This window comes from Prionailurus viverrinus, chromosome C1 (genome assembly GCF_022837055.1).
Source record: "Prionailurus viverrinus isolate Anna chromosome C1, UM_Priviv_1.0, whole genome shotgun sequence".
Classification (NCBI taxonomy): domain Eukaryota; kingdom Metazoa; phylum Chordata; class Mammalia; order Carnivora; family Felidae; genus Prionailurus; species Prionailurus viverrinus.
This window is the reverse complement of record NC_062568.1, coordinates 16,624,101-16,646,005: the sequence shown is the minus strand read 5'-3', so window position 1 is coordinate 16,646,005 and position 21,905 is coordinate 16,624,101. Positions and strand designations below refer to the sequence as shown.

At 38.6% G+C, this 21,905-nt stretch overlaps 1 protein-coding gene across 12 annotated transcripts in view; it reads right to left on the bottom strand.

Moving 5' to 3' along the window:
- The window catches only part of FN1 (fibronectin 1), a 69,931-nt gene that overhangs the window by 34,776 nt on the left and 13,250 nt on the right, over positions 1-21,905 (bottom strand). For all 12 annotated transcript variants that reach the window (XM_047871070.1, XM_047871075.1, XM_047871069.1 and 9 more), the window contains exons 10-20: positions 21,393-21,545; positions 19,972-20,100; positions 17,986-18,129; positions 13,139-13,260; positions 10,308-10,488; positions 9,933-10,109; positions 8,785-8,913; positions 8,588-8,677; positions 7,370-7,564; positions 6,309-6,581; positions 4,721-4,987 (exon numbers count right to left, since the gene is read on the bottom strand). In XM_047871070.1, coding sequence (XP_047727026.1) covers positions 4,721-4,987; positions 6,309-6,581; positions 7,370-7,564; positions 8,588-8,677; positions 8,785-8,913; positions 9,933-10,109; positions 10,308-10,488; positions 13,139-13,260; positions 17,986-18,129; positions 19,972-20,100; positions 21,393-21,545 — 1,860 coding nt within the window. The remainder of the gene's footprint in view (positions 1-4,720; positions 4,988-6,308; positions 6,582-7,369; positions 7,565-8,587; positions 8,678-8,784; positions 8,914-9,932; positions 10,110-10,307; positions 10,489-13,138; positions 13,261-17,985; positions 18,130-19,971; positions 20,101-21,392; positions 21,546-21,905) is intronic.

The window sequence follows — 21,905 nt, the reverse complement described above, 5'->3', positions numbered from 1 at the left end:
CTGAATGTAACACCCTCACTGGGTGAGAATTTGGAGTAGGTCAGCGCTTCTCAGTCTTTTCTGTGCCACACAAGTTGTCTGACACCTGGCTAAAATGCAGGTTCTGACTCGGTAGGACCAACATGGGGCTAGAAGTTTGCATTTCTGGAATGCTGATGCTGAGTCCATGCATCGTACTTGAGTGACAAAGAGCTAAGTGACAAGGAAGACACTTTCAAGTCCTTTCAGTCTATGATTTGTGTCTTTTCATCAAGTTTGGGATTTGAGTTTTAGGACAATTAATTTCCCTGGAGAATCCCATTTGAAATATGAAACTGACCACAAATTGATTATCATTCTGCTTTTTAAATCATTAATTTGAGAACAATAGTTAAATTACAGATGAGATCTGAAAATAGCTTTAAGTTGAATTATTCCATAATTATGGTCAATTATTTTTGGTTGCAATAAGAAATGCCACATGAAAGTTAAACAAAATCTGTCACTATAGACACACTTAAAAATTCTAAAGGTTCCTTAAATATGTGATTACCCATTTAGGATAATCAGACTGAAAAAATTTAGTACTCTGCCACTGAAATTAAGAATTATAACAAAAGTTAATTTTGCGTCTCCTAACATCCTAACCTCACTGTTATTTCTCTTAATAAAAATATTACTTTAAAAAGAAAAAAACAGAAAAGAGGAGTGCCTGGGTGGCTCAGTTGGTTAAGCGACTGACTTGATTTCGGCTCTGGTTATGATCTCATCGTTTGTGAGATCAAGCCCTGGACTGGGCACTGCACTGAGTGTGGAGCCTGCTTGGAATTCTCTCTCTCCCTCTCTCTCTGCCCCTCCCCCCCTCACATGCACACTCTCTCTTTCTCTCTCCCAAAATAAATAAACATTAAACAAATTTAAAAACAAGAAGAGAAAGGATGAAAGAGTGTGTGTACACAAACTTAAGACAGACATTTTCGGGGTACCAGGGTGGCTCAGTTGGTTAAGTGTTTGACTCTTGGTTTTGGCTCAGGTCATGATCTCACGACCTGAGTCATGAGATCAACTCATGAGTTCGATGAGTTCACAACTTCATGAGTTCACAAGTTCGAACCCCACATTGAGCTCTGTGCCAACAGCACAGAGCCTGCTTGGGATTCTCTCTCTTGCTCTTTCTCTGCCCCTCCCCACCTCGCACTGTCTCTATCTGTAAATAAATAAATAAATAAACTTAAAAAAAAAAGATAGACATTTTCAATAGTCCTATGAATCTTACTACAGATTTAGAATCTCTAAAATATAATCGGCTGAACAACTAAACCTTGTAATAAGGAAATGAGCATTTTAATAACTGGCTGCTATGGGAAAGGTGAGGTCTCAAAAGCCAAGACATTTGAACAGGGCAAGTGTCAAATTCAAGGGTTTCAAGTGTGTTGCCAGCTCAGATCATGTGTTTGGTGTCTTCATAATTCCTTCTTTTTTATGTACCAACCAAATTCTGTGCCCACTGGGGGAAACAACTATTAAATGCATTTATGCTAAATTGTGAATGGCTGGTGAGACAGTTATCCCCCAGAGGCACACACATGGAAATTAAAAGTCTCAAGACCCCACTCACTACTCAGCTCCAGTCATTCATCTTCCCTGTGATCACATGGGAATTCAGGCACCATTGCAATTCTTCCTTCCCCCCCCCTCCCCAGTCTGGACTTTAATGTGTGATTTTAAAAACTGTTTTGAAAATACTGTGTGTGGGAAAAATAAAATATGTGTGTGGGCTACTTTGTAATTACTTACTCTAATGGCCAAATTGAAGTTCTACTGGTTTAGTGAGCTGTTTCCTAACTATGTTATTATTTCAAGGGTGTTTTGGGGGGAACCAGGATGGGTAATCCATGGTGCCTTCCCAGAGTCTCTGAAATCATACACCACTTGGCTGCTGCTGACTTTGACAAAATGCTGTGGCCAGCCCTGAGTGACCATGTTAATGGCCACCAAAAAAAAAAAAAATTCAGAAAGCAAGCAGCTTCTTGTACTGAACATCTGTGAAAGCCACAACTTTTTCACAAATTACATTCTTTTCAACTGTCTTGGGCTTCAAGACTGGGTGTTTTCTACTGATTGAGCCAGCCAGCTAGAATCTTCCTAAGTTTAAGATGATGCTCTCTGCCTGGGAAGACCATTACAGGAAAGTCTCCAAACCACAAACCCACAAACTGATGTCAAACAAAGGATGTGACTGTAGTATGAATTATGGGTTCTGGCAGGTCATACATGAAGAATAGCCTAGCTGTTAAAGAAATAAAATTTGCCCTATTTATAAAGGAGTAAGCTGTATTTTCCCCAGAAACAGCCCCCCACCCCCCACCTTCACATTTGCTTTTAAGAATTTGGCACAAGTTGTAAAATCCAGAAAAGTTCTTCCCAGAATTAAGCTTGGTAAGACAGTAAAAAGCTACAGAAACTTACAGCAATTTCAAAAATATGCAAGCCCTACTGATGTTTATAGCCTCAGAGAGTTCTCCAAGTTCAAATGAAGCTGTGGAACTCCCTACTTAAGTAGGTTTATTTAAATTGAAGCTTGGTTGAACTGTTTTCGTTCTCATTCTTCCCTCAATCATCTATTCAGTGAATATTTTTTGAAAGCGTGCTGTGTGCAAGGCACTATGTTAACCTTTATCTAATAATATTAGTTTTGACTATCAGTACTTCCCTTAACTCAAATATAATTTTATTTTATATAAATATACTGTGCAGAGAATAAAAATAACATGTCCAATATATCAAAGTCTCCAAATAGTCTACACTGACCCGCCATACTCTACTTAATTACTGTTAGTACCAGTGAAAATGGTTTTTCTTTCGTGGTCACTCAGTCCAACAAAAGAAACTGCACAAAATATGTATCATGTTAAGGAGTGAAAAAGTAAAAATGATAATTTGTAGAATCATATGTGGTCAGAAAAAGGCTAAATCTACTGAAATCTCCATTCTAATTCATGAAGGGCATCTGTAAGAAATAGATATTTACAAGAAATATAAAACACTGGTTTCGTATTAATGGATTCTAGAGTATCTTAGTAACATGTAACATAAAATAGCAAAATTTAAAGGTTAACTTACAAATAAAAAGACTTCACTTGCTTACAATTAGTAGTTACTTAAGAAAAAGACTCCACTAACAAAAATCATACACCAAATTTAAATGGAATTAAATTTTTGGTAAATTATGAATTCCTACAGGAAAATGAATTTTCTTTGGGAAGTAAATTCCATAGTTATTTACAACTAAACATATTCACTTTTTGAATGCTTATTAACGTCTGTATTTTTAAAAGCTTTTAGAAAAATGTAAACTAGTTGATAGTTGTAATATATGTCAAAAAGTGTTATGTGCTTCTGTAACTGAAAAGGTCGATTTAAAAATAACCAATAAAGCTAGAAATTAGGGGTCTCGTAATTCTTTGTAATATAAATGAGAATGTTTTTAATAGCAATCAGTTTATGGATATAGGTCTTTATTGTGATGTAGATACATAGGAGATTTAAGGCCACTTCCTATAAAAGGTTGAATAAAAAAGGATAGATGTGACCAAAAATTGTCAGTATTTTCTTTCTTATTAAGAACTCTTGAAGTGGAACTTCAAGAGTAATTTAAGAAAGATAAAAGGAAAAAAAAAAAGTTACTCTGTTCCTCAGAAATACTTTGATCTGCTGCAGTCTCATAAAGAAATAATTTCCTGGGGCACCTGGGTGGCTCAGCTGGTTAAGCATCGACTCAGCTCAGATCATGATCTCATGGCTCATGAGTTTGAGCCCCACATTGGGCTCTGTGCTGACAGCTCAGAGCCTGGAGCCTGCTTTGGATTCTGTGTCTCCCTCTCTCTCTGCCCCTCCCCTGCTCGTGCTCTGTCTCTGTCTCTCAAAAATAAGTAAACATTACAAAAATTAAAAAAAAAAAAGAAAAATCATTTCCTTATCTTCTTGGTCTGTTGGTTTCCATAGTTGGTAAATGTTTTTATTCTACATTTACTGCTATCATTCAACACCCAGAATATTAGGATGTAGACATAGGTGCTATTTCCTTGCCTTAACTAGGATTTGGTAAATTCATTTCATACAATAGCATTCAATTTTCAAATAACTAGGTGCTTTAAACTGTGTTACTCAAAGTGGTTTCAGAGGAAAGAAGAAGCTTGGCAACATTTGTAGTTTAACATGCTGCTACCTTCATCAAGAAAATCTTGCTTCGAAAAATAATCAACTGAACTGAATGGTGTGTTTCATGATTTATATTATGGCACAAGCTCCTTATTGTCCAATAAGAAACAATTCATGGTTCAAATAGCTGGTCCATGACCACATTTTGAGTAGCACTGGTTTAAATCTTCCTTTTTTTTTTTAAGTTTATTTATTTGTTTTGAGAGAGAGAGAGAGAGAGAGAGAAAGAGCAGAGCAGGGGAGGGGAGGGGCAGAGAGGGAAAGAGAGGGAGAGAGAATCCCAAGCAGACTCCTCACTGTCAGTGCAGAGTCCGATGTGGGGCTCAAACCCACGAATTGTGAGATCATGACCTGAGCAGAAACCAAGAGTTGGAAGCTCAACCGACTGAACCACCCAGGCGCCCCTTATACTGAGGTTTTTTAAGTTAACTTTTTAAAAGTGGGATGAAGAACAGAGAATGCAAATAAAGGTAAAAGAACCCATGACATCACTAAGAAAAGAGGGTAAACTTTGGCTTACGGGTGGTAAAGACGCCAGTGGCTTTGGGGCTCTGTTGGTTGCCTTTGACAGCCATGAGGGTTGCAGTATACTCAGAGGCAGGCTGCAGATTCCTCAGCGGGTACTGGGAGGCAGAGGGCCCTATGTTGTACTGCTTGGGCTGGCCTCCCCGGGTCAGGGCCACGGTCAGTCGGTACCCAGCTATGCGGGCCCGAGGTGGAGTCCAGGTCACGATGACAGTGGAGTCAGTTTCGTTGGTAAATCGGAGGTTAGTGGGAGCATCCAATTCTAGAAAGAAAAGATAAAACACATCAAGAAATATTTGAACCTTGGTAATGATCATACTGAAACTTAAAAGCCCAGCTGAATTTTCTAAAGATTTCTCAAGGTTGAAACTAAGCAAAAGTCAAAACCTTGGAAATGTTGAGCCATTAAGAAATGGAGTGCTACACAGAACTTTGCAAAACTGTGTCAGTCATGAGAAATTGCTGCTTTTTTTTTTCTTTTTTTGCTTGACTTTGATCCTGAGGAAGGTCTAATTTTCCATCCTGACTTTCCCATCACCCTCTGAAATTGTACTAACATTATAGAGATAGCATTAAAAATACAAAAACGAAAACACTTGTGAAGGCTACAATTAGACTCTGCTCTGAGCCAAACAGGTTAAGAAATGAGAGACAAGCCCACTAAAATGAGGGCAAGACATAACCTCTACAAGGAACAGAAACAGTATTCTCTGCATTTATTGAATGACTAGTCCTTTGCTAGAGAAATAAAAGTAGTTTTCCCATGATTCCTATCAGGTAATAATTATAACATATACATCAGAATCATGGTAAGACACTGGTGAGTGTGCACTATCAGAAAGAATCACACACATTGTGAGTTTCCTTGAGTATGATTACTAGCAGTTTCCCTGCAGTAATTTAAAATGCTTTTCAGATGAAGGGAATGCTTAGGAGATAGTCAAGGATAATCACTGAAAGAATGGGACATAGAGCCAAAATGCCATTACGTCATTGTAGATCTAGCTCCATTACTTCCTAGCTCTGGAACTTTACAAATTGCAGAAATTTTTAAGAGCTTCAATTCCTTCATGAATCCAATGAGGATAATAAGACCTTCCTCATTAGATCCAAAAGAGTATTAAATATAAGGACAATGCTTGTAAAGAACTGAGCAGAGGACCTGGCACTTAATAAGCAATGTTTCAAGCAATCACTATTCGTAAGTAATTCTCTCATAGAAGGGTTAAGAGCATACATTTCAAGTTTGACGGAGACAAATGTAGTTATAAAAAATATACTCAGGTTTGCAATCCATGTGTCTATTAGCAAAGAAAATTAGGTTCTCTGAAGTTGTCCTCTCTCAGTGCCATTACGTGGGTGCATGAATTTGGGGCATGGGTTACCATTTAGCATGATGGAGGGGGTCTCAGTTTTGCTTTCAGGTGTGATGGGCTTTACGTCCACTCTGCATTTCCTTATCCACTGGGTATTTCCCTATTTCTAACCATAAACCTAGGAGTAAATGGTTTGCTGCACATGCACCACAGATTGGGAATGAGGGTGGAGGATTCGGGGTGGAGATGGAGGAGAGCAGAACATACTGGTCATCTGTTCTGCCGTCAGAGGCTTGCTCTCCCTCCCTTGGTTCACAGCGAAGACTTTGAAGTGATAGGTGACCCCGGGGGACAATCCGGTGACCTCCGCAAAGGTGTTCCTGCTAATGGGCAGCCTCTGTCCGTGCTCCCCAGGCAAGTTGACAGGGATCACGTCCACGCGGTAACCCGTCACGGGGCTCTCAGGGGGTGTCCACATGATGGTGATCTTGACGTCAGTCACTTCCACAAACTGCAGGTCCTTGGGAGGGGGAACTTTATCTAACAGACAAGAGCCAACTGGTCAGTCACAATTCCTACTGAAGACTATTGTTTTTTGTTTTTTTTTAAAAGCCAATTTCCTAGATGTATATAAGGAAATTCACAGGGGTTCTCATTCCAAACTAATGCCAAGTTTTGTCTCTTAACTAGAAAATATGAATTTTTTCTTATATTTTCATGGTTCTGACATACTGCTTACATAGAACATTTGAAGTTTTTATCTAAAATATGTAGGTAAACCGAAGAGTTTCCAACATATTAAGTGTCCTATCAAGTAGTTTGAAATAAACATGCAAAAAATACAGTACAATACAATGCAATACAATAATACAATAATAAAATAAAATAAACCCTTATTGTGACAACAGAAAAAAATGTGGTTTGTATTTTACTGAACCATTTTATAGTATTTCAAAGGAATAGAGAAAGTGAGCCTTAAGTTTCTAGAGAAAAATGTGAAGACGCTAAGGTGTCAGTTTTTATTCGGGAAGGCCAATAGCCAGCTTTGATAAGTCAGTTAATAGTGTGGACATTTCAGTCATATTTCTTAAGTTTAGGGATAAACTAATCTATAAGATCACTTGCATGGAGGAAATGTTGACAGAGACGAAGCAACCCTCCCACAGAAACAACTATTCTTTCGTCTAACATTTCTGGTCCTCCCTAGCAGGCTAAGGAAATGAACACAGTCCAAGGATAGTTTTATTTCTCCAACAAAAGAGCGGTTAGTCGTGTTTCCTCGTTAAGCCCTAAGAGATACAATGCCATAAGAAGTGACTTTAAGTTACCTGAACGCGGGACACCAGTGGTTTCTTGCTGGATGAAAACAGGAGTACTTTCTTGATTTTCTTCCACAGCGTAGATCGTGATGTTATACTGAACTCCAGGTTGCAAGTCACTGAGGGTGACGGAGTTGGCGGTTTCAGGAAGGTTAAGTTCTGTGCTACTACCTTCTACTGATGGCGAGTACACTATTCTGTATCCTGCAGATTCAAGGGGGAAACGTTAGCCACACTGTTTTATGAAACAGAGGTTTCGTAAGTCGTAAATCTCTTATCAGAAAAACCCTTAGCATCTTGCTTGATTAGTTAAGAACCAGAGATGTTGCCACTTCTCATAAGGACTATTCAGTACAAAGGTAAAACAAGAGCAGCCGTGCAAACCTTTTTAAATAATAAATATCATCCTTGAAGACCTAATATCCTTAATAAATGTCTGTTAGAGATGCCATGAGGTGAAAATACTCATGTTAAAATGATTTCTTCTCTTTGAGCTCCGAGCACTGAAAGCAATTAGTGAACTACCTTGAGCGCAGATTGTCTAGCACTGTCTCTTTCGGAAACTTTAGAGGCAGCTGAGTCACTTAATGAGCTAAGAAGGCAACTGAGCTACCTCTTTAAGAATAAGTCTTAGAATGAGGTTTTCAGAAAAATTAACCCTCTTCGGCCTCAGAAATGCCTGGTTAAATAAGTCCATGAGCTGGCTTTAGAAATTGTGTGTGTTGGGGAGCCTGGGTGGCTCAGTCGGTTGAGCATCGAACTTCAGCCTGGGTCATGATCTCGCAGCTGACGAGTTCGAGCCCCGCGTCGGGCTCTGTGCTGACAGCTTAGAGCCTAGAGCCTGCTTCAGATTCTGTGCCTTCCTCTCGCTGCCTCTCCCCCACTCATGCTCTGTCTCTCTCTGTCTCAAAAATAAAGATAAACATTAAAAAAAATTTAAGAAATTGTGTGTGTGTGTGTGTGTCTGTGTGTGTGTGTGTCTGTGTGTATGGGGGTCAATAAAATGGATATGATGGGAAACGATCTGTAAGAAAATTGAGCTGTAAGCCTTGATGATAATCACATTGTGAATTACTATTACACACACACACACGTACCCCTCTACCCTAGACTAGTAATTATGCAGAAGATTTACGTGACCTCCCTGTCCACAGGTTAAAATCGGCCACCTCGCCACCTACGCCATCAAGACTAACATGGCAGCCAGGGAGAGGAGGCCAAGCTCACCTGTGATGGGTGCCTGGGGTCTGCTCCAGCGAACAACAATCGAGGTGTCATCGACTCGGTCCACGGCAGGGTCAGGAGGCGCATCGGGCGCTAACAACAAAAAGAAAAGGGCAAATGAGGAAAACAGTCAGGAAATATCACTCTAGGCCTGTTCTACAGACAAACAATTCTTCTCACAGCATGTAGTACACATGTACCTGTTGTCTGTGAAGTAGACAGGATCAGACTCTGCTCTCCTTCTTCAGATATCTGATAGACATTTACAATGTATTTTCGTCCAGGAAGCAGGTCAGGGATGCTCACAGAAGTGGCCGTGCTTGGAAGATCTTTAAAGTAAAAAAGGAAAGGTTATCAATCAGAGCAAACCAATCCCTCAAATCACTCCACAACCTATAAAGGGGATATTTTTAAAACTGTACATTCATAAGGGATGGGGAAAGTCTAGAAGGAAATGTACTAATGGGTAATCGATAATTATCAATACATTATGAGATTTTTCTTTTGTTTACCATTTTTTTCTGAATTTTTTCTCTGAAGATATATAATTTTTGTAATCCACCCCCAAATTTATAAAAACAGCTCTCTGTAGTTAAAAGTCAGGGTAGCGGTTATGGTCAGGGGACGAGGGGGTGTGGGGTAGGAGGGATGATCTTTTTTTTTTAAGTTTATTTATTTTGAGAGAGGGGGAGAGAAAGAGAGCATGAGTGGGGGTGGGGCAGAGAGAGGAGAAGAGGGAGAGAATTGAGAGCAGGCTCTGCTAACAGCACAGAACCCAACTCAGGGCTTGATCCCACGAACTGTGAGACCATGACCTGAGCTGAAATCAACAGTCAGAAGCTTAACCAACTGAGCCACCCAGATGCCCCTGAGTGTTCTTTTTCTTAATCTGGGTGCTGCTCACATGGATGTCCTAAGTTTATAAAAATTCATCAAGCTGTATGCCTATGATATATTATACTACAATAAAGTTTTTAAAAAGCCCCTAACCATGAGAATTTGAAAAGCATGAGTACACCCCCAAAGGCTAACATTTTCTGCTGTGGTCCTCATACTGGCAATCACTTCCCTGGAGAAAACACTATGGTTGTACAGACTTGTGCCCAGGCAAACGGGTAAGGCAGCTCACACTGGGACCAGGAAAATGTGAGCATGGCTCAGGAAAAATCCAAGCTCAGTTCTAGAAAGGGTCAGCTGTTCTCCTTTCTCACATTGGAAGTTTGTTCGGTCTGAGCTGTCAAGTAGTTCCAAAACTCAATGAACACCTTCTTGGAGGTCCCCCAACCCACATACACATAGAGTCACCATCAGCCACTCAAAAGCTGTCATGGCAACACATTTAGCTTACCAAGGTACTGTGGTTCATCTCCCTCCTCACTTAGCTCGTATTCCACACGGAATCCTGACACGGTGTCTGATGCCGAGACCCATGAGACCACAAAGCTGCTGGCCGTGATTTCGGTCACAGATTCGGAAGTGGCCACAACGGGAGAAAGGGGTGTCGTCTCTCCTGTCACAGTGTTGCCTAGACAGCCACGGGAAGGAGAGAGGGAGCCTTCAACCATCAAGAAAATGTCCTACTGTCATCTACAGAACACCATTTTTTAAAAACAGTATTGGGGCCATCCATGGAAGAATAGGACCCGAGAAGCAAACCACTCCCTGAGGACAGCGCAGCTCTGAGGAACACAGGCTTGGGCATGAGGATGGCTCGGGTACGTACTAGTCACTGCTGTGCTCGTGCTGGTGGTGGTGAAGTCAAAGCGTGTCACCTCTCTGTGGCCGTAGTGCTGAACACTGATGAGCTGTCCCTCATATACCACACCTGGGGTCAGGCCTTTGATGGTGTAGGAATTCAAGTGGCCAGGAATGGTGGCTTCCTTCCAACCGCGTGGGGAATTTTTCTAAAGATTTAAAAGAAAAAAATCACATAAGTATTCACAAGGCTGAACATTCAGAGATGATCATGAGTAATCTTCAAAGAACGAGGGACCTGTGCAGCTCCATTGTGGAGGAAAAGCGTGGAAAACTGAAATCAGAATAGGGACCTGTAGCAGAGTTTAATGTCAATAATAATTATTAGTATGGCTAATATTTACTGATAGCTTATTGTGTACCACACCCTGTGCTTTTACTTGCATTCTCTCATTCAGTCTTCATCTCTCCCTTCTCCAACTTCATGGTATAAATGCCCTCATTTTACGGGTGAAGAAACAGTTATATGACATGCCCAAGGTCACACAGTCACAGGCACGGGGCACCTTCCTTTTTGCCAGATGAATTTATTTCATATTAGCAAGAAAACATGATGAGCCTAAGTTTTGCCTCTCCCATTTTTTAAATGTCTATGATGCACAGAGATATATTCTTTTCTTAGGTGGGAAACGGCCAGATATTCTACTTCTCACTTAGTAGGATACAAATTTCTTGCCTTGCAGAAATAGTCAAAGATATAATATTACTTTGTGACTCAGTTCCTGCAACCATCACATATAAGGTTCAGCTGGTCTGGCTGTATGACTCATTCTTGGATATGATTTACCCCATCAAAAGCGGTTAGCCAACTTTGGGCAAGACTGCAGAAGAATGTGATTTCGGTTTATTTAATCTTTGCTTCCAGTTTACATTTCACATCCGTCCAGCTTCATTAATATGTCATGGATCACAAAACTCATTGCAGTAAAATGTGTGGAAAAGAAACACACTTACTTCAAACAAGATGAGATCCTTTTAAGTGTAAATATTCTAAGCTAAGTCAAAATACATTTTTAATGCCCAGTGACTTTTTAAAATTATCCAATCAACCAGTTCCTCAATAATTCAAATACTCAAGTGTCCATTTATATACATATATATATTTAATTTTTAATGTTAATTTATTTTTGAGAGAGAGAGAGAGACAGAGTGTGAGTGGGGGAGGGGCAGAAAGAGAGGGAGACACAGAATCCGAATCTGCGCTGTCAGCACAGAGCTGGATGCAGGGTTTGAACTCACTAACTGTGAGAGCATGACCTGAGCCGAAGTCGGACGCTTAACCAACTGAGTCACTCAGGCACCCCCATTTATATTTTTGAAATAAATGATATGGATTGTAGTATATTTTAAATTTAAATTTTAACTCAAGTACGTTGAAAAAAATCTCAAATTAGTCATTACAATTAGATCAGATTTCATGATAACTGTTTCATTCAATTCTAGAAGGTTAGGCATCAGAAGAAAGTATTCAAAAATACACTCTTGGATAATATCCATTGAGGAAAAACCTGAAAATTCTTCATCGTTAAAAATCTTAAAGAAATTAATCACTGCTGCTTCTTTGAAGATTTTCCAGTTCAATGTACATCTTATTACTTCCCTATAAATGTCTCTTATTACAGTGATCTCACGCAATACTTCAGAATTAGTTTTAAAGTAAATAAAACTGGGAGTGAGATGTAAAGATGAGAGACAAGAAGGTATTGGAGGGTAAAATATAGTAATCCCACTGGCTAACATCACTAAATGCAAAGTTCTGGAAATGGCTGCTCTGGACACTATGACAAGAATACTGAGTATGCTACAAAAAAGAATGCTTTGGGGGCACCTGTGTGGCTCAGTTGGTTAAGCATCTCTTTGTTTCAGCTCAGGTCATGATCTCATGGTTGATGAGTTCAAGCCCCATGTCCGGCTTTGTGCTGACAGCTCAGAGCCTGGAGCCTGCTTTGGATTTTGTGTCTCCCTCTCTCTGCCTCTGCCCTGTTCATGCTCTCTCTCTCTCTCTCTCTGTCTCAAAAATAAACATTTAAAAAAATTTTTTAAAAAATGAATGATTTCACAGCTTGAATTTTTCCCAAAGAGTTTAAATACAATTGCCTGAGTTGGTCCAGCATTTTGTTTTATTTTGTTTTTAATTGCTAGGATTTAACAGCTGTGACTAAAAGTGGACATTTTTTTTCCTGGGTTTAAAAGAGTGTTTCTTAAGTTATGAGTCATGAATTCTGGAGATCTAACAGGCAGGTTTGAAGGGTAAGAAATCCTAAAATTTACTAGATCAACATCTTCCTCAGTATGATTTCTTCAATTTCTAAATGCTTCTCATTAAAAACTCAGAAGGTTCACTTTTTAAACAAGCCAACTATCACCCGTCATTTTCTTCCCTGGAATCATCTCTTTTCCCCCTCTACCTAAATAACTTCATAGAAACAAAAGTAACATTTTAAGAAGTGATCCCTTAAAAAGTGAACCTCTATAGCTAAATATTAATTTTTTCAAATCATGGAAATGATGCCAATAACTATCTTCCTCTGACAGAGGTGCAAGATATACAAAGCCTTTAGATTCCCTTCCCATATCGGGGAAAAGTTGTTTCAGACATTATCATCTCTAATTCCTTGTTAAGAAGATCTTTCTAAATAACAAATCTTTCTAAATCCTTCTAAATACCAAAAAAGCTAAATCTATATATCAAATCACAGATAGTTCATCAGATCGGTTGGCTCGAAAGCTGGAAAACAAATATTTAGAATGTGTTTGTTTCAGAACCCTCAATGTCCCGTTTGTGGGTGGGATACTCACAGGTTTCCATCTGAGAATGTACTTGGAAATGTGAGATGGCTCTGGTGCATTCCACTGGATGGGGTGAGAATTGGGCTGACTGGGGGTCTCAGTGATGATGACTTGGACGGGACCAGTTGTGCCTGAAAATGAGAATGTGAGATTTGGTGATCTTGGGTATTCACTTGCTTCAACTTAAAAGTTAGTGCATGTGGATGGCCATCATTAAAAGATAGTTTTGCTTATCAGTAAGGGTGAGTATAGTTAAAAAAAATTCTGGGATTACTTTTTTACATATTGTCCTTGGAAATCAATGCAATAAAATCCTTTTTAGTCAATAAGTCATTGTCGTTCACATGAGAAATGCAAATAGAACTTGTTTATAGCAAATAAAATAAAATTTGAAAAATGCCTTAGTTTTATTTTGTCTCCATTTTCAAAATAAGGATTGAGAAAATTGCCAAACTACCCTAACCCAAATAAAGTAACAAAGAACCCAAACTCCCATTTATTTATCATACTAAGCTTCTTTAAAACAAATTCTCATTTGTGAAGCTTTTCATCTAGAATGAATCCACCCACTAAGAAGGAAACAACATTCTAAAGGTCATATGACATGATATAAAACACCCATATTTCTAAATGGAGTAGAATCCTAGATGAATACACAAAAGCAGTAATTACAGGTTCAGTTTTATTTCTTATCATCCTACGCATCCCATTAGGGAAAAAGTTTTCATTTTATTTTTACTTAGTAAGTATACTCTAAAATCATATCACTGATGGGCCACGTTATTAAGAGATCAAACTTTTTTTTTTGAAAAGCAATTATCAGCTGAAATTACAGGTTGAAGTATATACTAAATTCAGTATTTCCACATCTCAGTATGTATGATTGTTTCCTACAAAATTTAAAGTATGTTTTTTAAAGAAAAAACAATATAAGGAAAATGGAATTAATTTCTTAATAGTGTAGACTCCACTTAGGATAATAATGAATTACCTAGAAAATTTATGCTTGCTGAGCAGAACACATCTTTTCCCTAAACACTGTCTTTTTCATGATGTCAATGTTCAACTTTTTTGAAATGAAAACAAAGTTTCTTGTCATAACCTTTCCAAGAATTTCTAACTGCCACTCTATCAAAGACAGCAAAATTTTGCAAGTTTAGTAAAGTATTTCACCAGATTGTTAACAGATTTAGGTTTTCTGAAAGCTCTTAGGAAAAAAAAAATATTGATTTTCAAACCTAATTATCTTTGCTGTCAAATTCTCTTTGAAAACAAAGTTTTCTGTAGCAGAACAAATATATAACTTGCATCTCTGTGTAGACTTAAAAGTTTTACAATAATATGCTCACTTCCACACTGAGAATAATTCAAAGTGGTTGAAAACTAACAAGTTAAGATTCTTTGAATCTTAATTTCATTTAATGCACCTATTTCTAAGTCACATAAATATCAAAATCCATGTACAGAATTCTTAGTTTTCTATAATTCCATGTCACTCTTTGAATTACACCTTCTGTTCATGAAGCTCCTCAAAAATACAAATAAATTTTTAAAGACAAATGGTGAAGCAATATGTTAGAGATGTGACTTCTGTGAACATCAGTAAATACAGGAATATCAGGTCCTTACATTATTTACAGTAATTGGCATAAGGTTGTTCAAATATCAATCCTTTAAGGAATTCCTACTATAATTTCCTTAGGTAAAGAGACCTCTGATATGTATATTATTTAGTTTGACAGTCATGATTTTGAGGGAGGAAAAGGTTTATGATGCCATAGAATGTACAACACCAAGAGTGATCCTTCATGTAAACCAAAGACCTGGGGTGAAAATGGTGTCTTGATGCAGGTTTATTGATTGTAACAAATGCACTGCTTGGGTCAGAATGTTTGTAATAGGGGAGGCTGGGCATGTGTGGGGCAGGGGCTGTATGGGAAGCTCTGTATCTTCCTTTCAATTTTGCTGTCAACCTAAAACTGCTCGAAAAAAAATGAGCTTTTAATTAAAAGAAAAAGTTTATGATGGTTGAATGTCTATTAAGTTTTAGAAAGACAATACAAATGACAATTACTGTCCACCTTTAACCTTAATCCTGTTCCTGGGTCCACAAGGTAATAAACAAGAGGGGAGGGAAACAAAAAAGGTGACTCACTCGTTTTTACCTCAGTGATGGAGCAAAACTACAGGAGTTTTTTCTCTTTCTAAACTTTCAAGCACTGGTTTGAAATTGTAGGTTTTAAATTTTAGGCTGGTACCATAGACCACTGAACATCAGTGTGGACTTCATGCATTTAGTGTATTTTTTATCAGAAAGTAAAGAGCCCATGTCCATCATTTGTAAGACCAACTAAATTCTGGTTACCACTAGACTTGAATCTACATATGATTTGAAGACAGGACATCTGAAAATTCTGACATCATTTACATTGGTTAGATTTGGTAAAACTAAAATTAACCTAACTGGTATATACTAGCAATTACCAGTAAAAACCTTACTCCCTCTCTTATTCAATCTAGTCAGGCTAACCATAAAATAGTTAAGTAAAGATATGACACAATGTGTATGCTTTTAAAATCAGTTTAAAATAAGGCCGAAATGAATCATTTCCAGGAACGATGACCCTGGGGAAGTTAAATATTTATGAGTTTGTGACTCAGTCCTTTTTTCTCTATTTTGTTTGCTGAGATCTGTGCTTCCCTGGCTGTTTATTGACAAACCAAATGCCTCTTATCTTCTCTGAGTTTGAACAACTCCACCAAATCCTCTGTAGACGGGAGCAAACAGGGCAAGGCTCAGAGACAGTCTACTGGTCATCTGTGGTTCCTTTATTCTCCCCAACCTCATGAAGCCCCGTGCGCTAGGCATGAACCACTGAGCAAACCAGGCATGGAGATAAGCACCCAACCACATACTGAGGGCAAACACCAATCCCCTCTCCAAATCTCCTTCTCTGTGTTCCCTGAGCATTCTTCTTACCCTTTTTAAAAAATAGGAACAAAGTCAACAAGTAAACTCCAAAGCAGAAGGCTTCCTTCCCATGTAGATTTCACCCCTGTCCAGTTCACCTAAATGGTTCCAGCAAGCAGTTTTGTGAATAGGCTCATTGTAAAAGGGTGAGAAAAATTTTTTTCTCTAAATCATTGAGGGCGATTTTCAACAAGTTGCCACAACAATAACAACCATATACATAGAAACTCAGGAGCATTTCTTTAGAAGGCTCTACCCTTTAGTTGCCTCATTAAAGGAAAAAATATATATATATAATTTCTGAACTTAAGGTTCTTCTGCAATCAGATATTTTAAACGTTATTAAATAAAAAAATATATTTTAAGTGATTCCTACACCTAAATTCACCATGAATACAATTTAAGAGCCAGGTCAGTTTGTGCTGTGAGCTTGTTTAAGCAAAGTCACCTTGTACGGCCCTGGCAGTGACTGAGGACTGGGGAGAACAGTGTTTCTTCCAAGTTTGTTGGAAGGGTATATCTGGGCGGTTAGTGTTTAGGATCAGAGATTGTTAGGTTGTTTGTGCAGAAGGAACTTTAAAGGCAATCAACTTTAATATCCCCATTTTACAGATGAGAAACTAGTGAGTGAAGCTTGACATGGAACTCTTTCACAGCCTACAGCCAGGACCCATGTCTTGGCAAACTGTACCTTTGGCCAAATTGTTCCATATCCTGTTGTCTGTGATAGTGAATATGTGTAATAAGAGATACTAATCTCTTATGACATTATGGAGGGATTTAGTTTACTTAATCTTTTTCTCTTTGTTTATTTTTGAGAGAGAGAGAGAGAGGGAGGGAGACAGGGCACAAGCAGGGAAGGGGCAGAGAGAGGGGGACAGAAGATACCAAGAAGACTCCTTACTGATAGCAAAGAGTCTGACATGGGCCTCAAACTCACAAACCGTGAGATCATGACTGGAGCTAAAGGCAGACACTTAACCGACTGAGCTACCCAGGTGTCCCTAGTTCACTTAATCTTAATTTCTGTCATAGGCAGAATTTGATGCTCTCCCAACTTCTTTTTGTTTCTGAATGTGGCCCATGTTTCAGGTCTAAGGGTAACAGAGGCCTAGGAGGCTTTACAGCTTAGTAGTTGCTCAAATAACTGGTGCCTAAAAATTTGAGCTTCATAATTCACCGTGTCTTATTATAATCTCTCAGTGAAAATTAAATTTAAAAAATGTTTTTTTGTCTAAAATGAATTAATCACACCTCCAGCTAGGCATTATGTCCTGTGACCTAAAAAAAAAAGAAAAAGAAAAAGAAAAAAAAACAAAAAACCCAGCAATAAACATTTGAGAATATTTGAACTGCGTAGGCAGAAAATTGACCAAATTACTCAACTCTTGACCCAGGATAGTTTGTTCTAGACTCCAACTGATCAAACAAATGAAAATTTTGACACAAAGAAGCCCCAGATGAAATGGTGAGCGAACACACATACCCTATATTGTATTTCACATAATCTCTCTAGGCAACCTTTCTGTTAAGAGCCGTAACATACAACCCCACACGTTACCTCCAGTATAGTTCACGGTATGGTTTCTATTTCCACGTGGGGATGTGAGAAATTAGCCAGAGTGTTTTAACCTAATGGAACGCTCTACAGTGTTCAGAAACAAATTTACACACAGGCACATTTTCACAGCTGAGCACACCTTTAACTTGATGGAGGAGAAAGGAAAATTATTTTAGTCAAAAATCTGATTATTAGAGACAAGAGAAAAAAGATAGAAAATAGAGAGGAGGCCAATGCAGGCATCAGAGTATTAAAAACACTGATGCTGCTCTGTTTTGGAAACTCCGTTAAAGACTCTCAGTTTGCATTAAGAAAGGTACTTACCTGGATAGGTCTGCAAAGGTTGGCAATGCCACTCCCCAATGCCACGGCCATAGCAGTAGCACTGGTACCTGACACCATGCACGTACTTCTCCCAGGAGTCTCCAATTTGATAAAATGTTCGGGTTTCTGAATCCTGGCATTGGTCTAAAATATAAACAAGTAGAAGAAGCAGCATTGAAGACATGGAGGTACAAATTTAATTTCAGTGTGCTAGACCATATATATTTTTTTTAATTTTTTAAGGTTTATTTATTTTTGAGAGACAGAGAGAGACAGATCATGAGCAGAGGACATGCAGAGAGAGAGAGGGAGACACAGAATCCAAAGCAGGCTCTAGGCTCTGAGCTGTTAGCACAGAGCCCGATGCGGGGCTCAAACCCATGAACTGTGAGATCATGACCTGAGCCAAAGTTGGATTCTTAACCGACTGAGTCACCCAGGCGCTCCTATATTCTTTAAAAAACATTTTTTAATGCTTATTTATTTTTGAGAGAGAGAGAGAGAGAGACAGAGTGTGAGTAGGGGAGGGGCAGAAAGAGAGGGAGACACAGAATCTGAAGTAGGCTCCAGGCCCTGAGCTGTCATGTCAGCACAGAGCCTGATGCAAGGCTCAAACCCACAAACTATAAGATCATGACCTGAGCTAAAGTCGGATGCTCAACCAACTGAGCCCAGACGCCTCCCCCTCCTTTTTTGTAAATTTTCAGACCGTATATTCTTAATTTTAATGGAAACTTGCAACTGTCCTTACATTTAAAAAAAATTTAATGTTTTTTATTTTTGAGAGAGAGAGAAACAGAGCATGAGCTGGGGAGGGGCAGAGAGGCAACTGTCCTTACAAAAGTATGTGGTTACAAAATGTTTTGTTCATATCTTTTACCTTACAGAGCAATTAGTAGCAGTAAAAAAAAGTACCCATTGGGAGAAATGTTTAGCTTTCTAAAAAGATATTTCTTTTTAAATTTATTTTTATTTTTTTCAAGTTTTATTTATTTTTGAGAGAGACAGCATGAGTTGGGGAGAGGCAGAGAGAGAGGGAGACACAGAATCTGAAGCAGGCTCCAGGCTCCGAGCTGTTAGCACAGAGCCCAATCCGGGGCTCAAGCTCACAGACCATGAGATCATGACCTGAGCTGAAGTCAGACACTTAACTGACTGAGCCACCCAGGTGCCCCAAAAAAGACGATATTTCTAAATAAAAAATTTATGATTTAGATTTCAGTATATACTGACATTCTGAATATCAATTTTGGAACAATAAATTAGATATTATATTTAACCTATATTGATGCACTGACTTACCGTTTGAATAGTAAGAACAAAGGATCACTTTATATACCTCTTTAAATTTTGGAGTGCTTAATTTTACATGCACATGGATGAACTAGATTTTAACAACGACTACTTGCTGAGCAGTTTCTAAAAAAATACCTCTCAGGCTTCTCTCTCAGCTTTGATAATCTCATGTCAAACAAACTCATCTGATCAGTTTGTTTTCGTGTGAGCAACAGGTCTCCTTTGGTAAGGGAATATTAATGGATTACCTTAAGGCTGGCCACTCAGCTCTTTTAAGGCTCAATCTTCACTATTTGCTTAGATCTATTATAAAGGGCAGCCAAGAAAAATAAAGTATTTGGAAGGAGGTATTTACTGGCACGCTCACTTGCCCGCGTTATTGCACAGTCAGCAAAGGAAAGTTCTCTTTCATAACATGGATTCTCTTTATGATTCAGAACCAAAGAACTAATTCCATTCCATTAAAATAAACCTGCATATATTACCAAACTCAACAAAAATAGATAACTGTCACTATCAAACTGGTATCTTGGTCTATGATTAGAGAAAAGACTTTGCAAAGCTCTCTGCAAGCCATTGATCAAAGTCTGGAGTCAACTTCCATTATGTAATATCAAATGGCTCTCCTTATCTGAAACTTGTTAACTAGTCCCAGCGTCCAAAACCTCCTAGAGACATGAGGCTAATTACCAACGGGATCGCATTTCCATCTGCCCCGGCCCTGACCAAAGCAGGTACAATTCAGCATGTGCCCCTCTTCATGACGCTTGTGGAATGTGTCATTCACGTTGTAAGTGATGTCGTCAACAATACACTGATCTGTTTAGGAGACAGTGGGATGGTGGAGAACTTTTTTAAGTTTCACGACGAGATAAAAAAAAAAGTCATGTTTTTCAAAGCATACAGTTTTTTTCCCCACTAAATTACCAACACCTCCCACTAAAATAACTTTTCTACTAGCATAGAAAGAACATTTTTTCAAACCTTAGTCAGGAATACAGGATTTGGAAAACAAAAAATTCTCTGTCTTATCAACTTTTTTATAAACTTAAATATCAGAGGTCAAAGTCTATACAACTAAGTAAAGAATGTGGTAAAATACACCTTCCTGTGGAAAGGTAATTTTTAAACAAATACATGTTTTACTTTTGGAAAAGTTCTTGCTAATTTGATAATGTCCTTTAGGTCTCCGCGTGCTATGAGAAATAGGAGGAAAATTAAGCATACTTATGGAGTACCCAGCATGGTGTGATGGTCTGATCTCTGGAATGGCTGGGGTGGGGAGATATTTGGATTTGGGAAATAAAATAACATCGATGGCATTTGTGAAATTAAAAACAAAATAAAACAAAACACAAGAGTAGGCCAATTGTGTTCCAAACTCTCTGAGAGATCCTGAGAAAATTACTTTCCCTTTTTGGGTCTCAGCTCCTTCCTCTGTAAAATGAAGAGTTAGTCTGTATGTCTTTCCTTTCTGTTCTGCAACATCATGTGGAATTATTATTACTCTGGTATTGTGTTACCCACAAAAGGAGAACAAGTTCAGGCCAAGGTCAACACACCAGTTATATGGACTATTTATTGGTTTAGAGTTGTACCTAAATCATACTCTTCAAATCAAAGAAACAGAAGTACCAACATGGTTTTCATAAATCAATATCCATATATTATATCCCAGGATCCAAGGGAAAAAAAATTGAGCTGAGCAAAAGAAATAGGTCTCTCTGATTGTCACCTTCAATTTGGATCTGCAAGGATCTGTTTTTAGAATAGCGAAGTCTCTTTTCTTTACAGAAATTATTCAATCTTTTCTAGACATCAATCCAATGGTGTAACTAAAAGCTAACAGGATCAAATAATTGTGTTCTAGCCTTTGAAGTCATCTTCTCAGCCTAAGTACTTACATCCTGGGAATGTTTCAAATTTTAGAAGTGCTCTGCCAGCTTCTCTCCACTGGCTGCCTAACATGACAAACCTATCTAGCATGGTAGACTGATGGCATGGTGTCACACATTTCCCCTCCTGCTTTTGGAAAGTACAAATGTCCACAAAACTTGGTCCTCTCTGCAGTCTCGGTCCTTTCACATGCTCTCATTAATAAGCAAGCCTACCTCGGAGCTGAGAGTAGGCGACACAAGTCCATTCTCCACGACCATTCCCAACGCATGTGCACCTCATCATGTGGCCCATATCATGCTGTTTGTCCCACTGATCTCCAATGCGATACATGACCCCTTCATTGGTTGTGCAGATTTCCTCGTGGGCTATATAGAAATGGATGGAGAAATGATCACAAGGTATAAAAACATGTGCAGTATTATCAGTCCTTAGGCTAATAGGATAACCAAGAATTGGTTGGAAAGCAGTCTGGTGTGCCTCAAAGAAGTCTCAGGGCTGCTCTCTGCATATGTAGGGTTTGAAGTACCAGAGGGAGCAAACATAGTCCACAGGTGAAGTATGTTGTAGGGAATAATTACAGGAAAGGTTGAGGGATGTTAAACCACAATAATGCCTACACATTCATGTAGAGGGTTTGCATTGTTGTAGAAGACTGATGTTGACTACTGCCTCATAATTTTTTCTACTTCCAGCTTATTCTATCCTGAAGGGAAACTATGCACTTG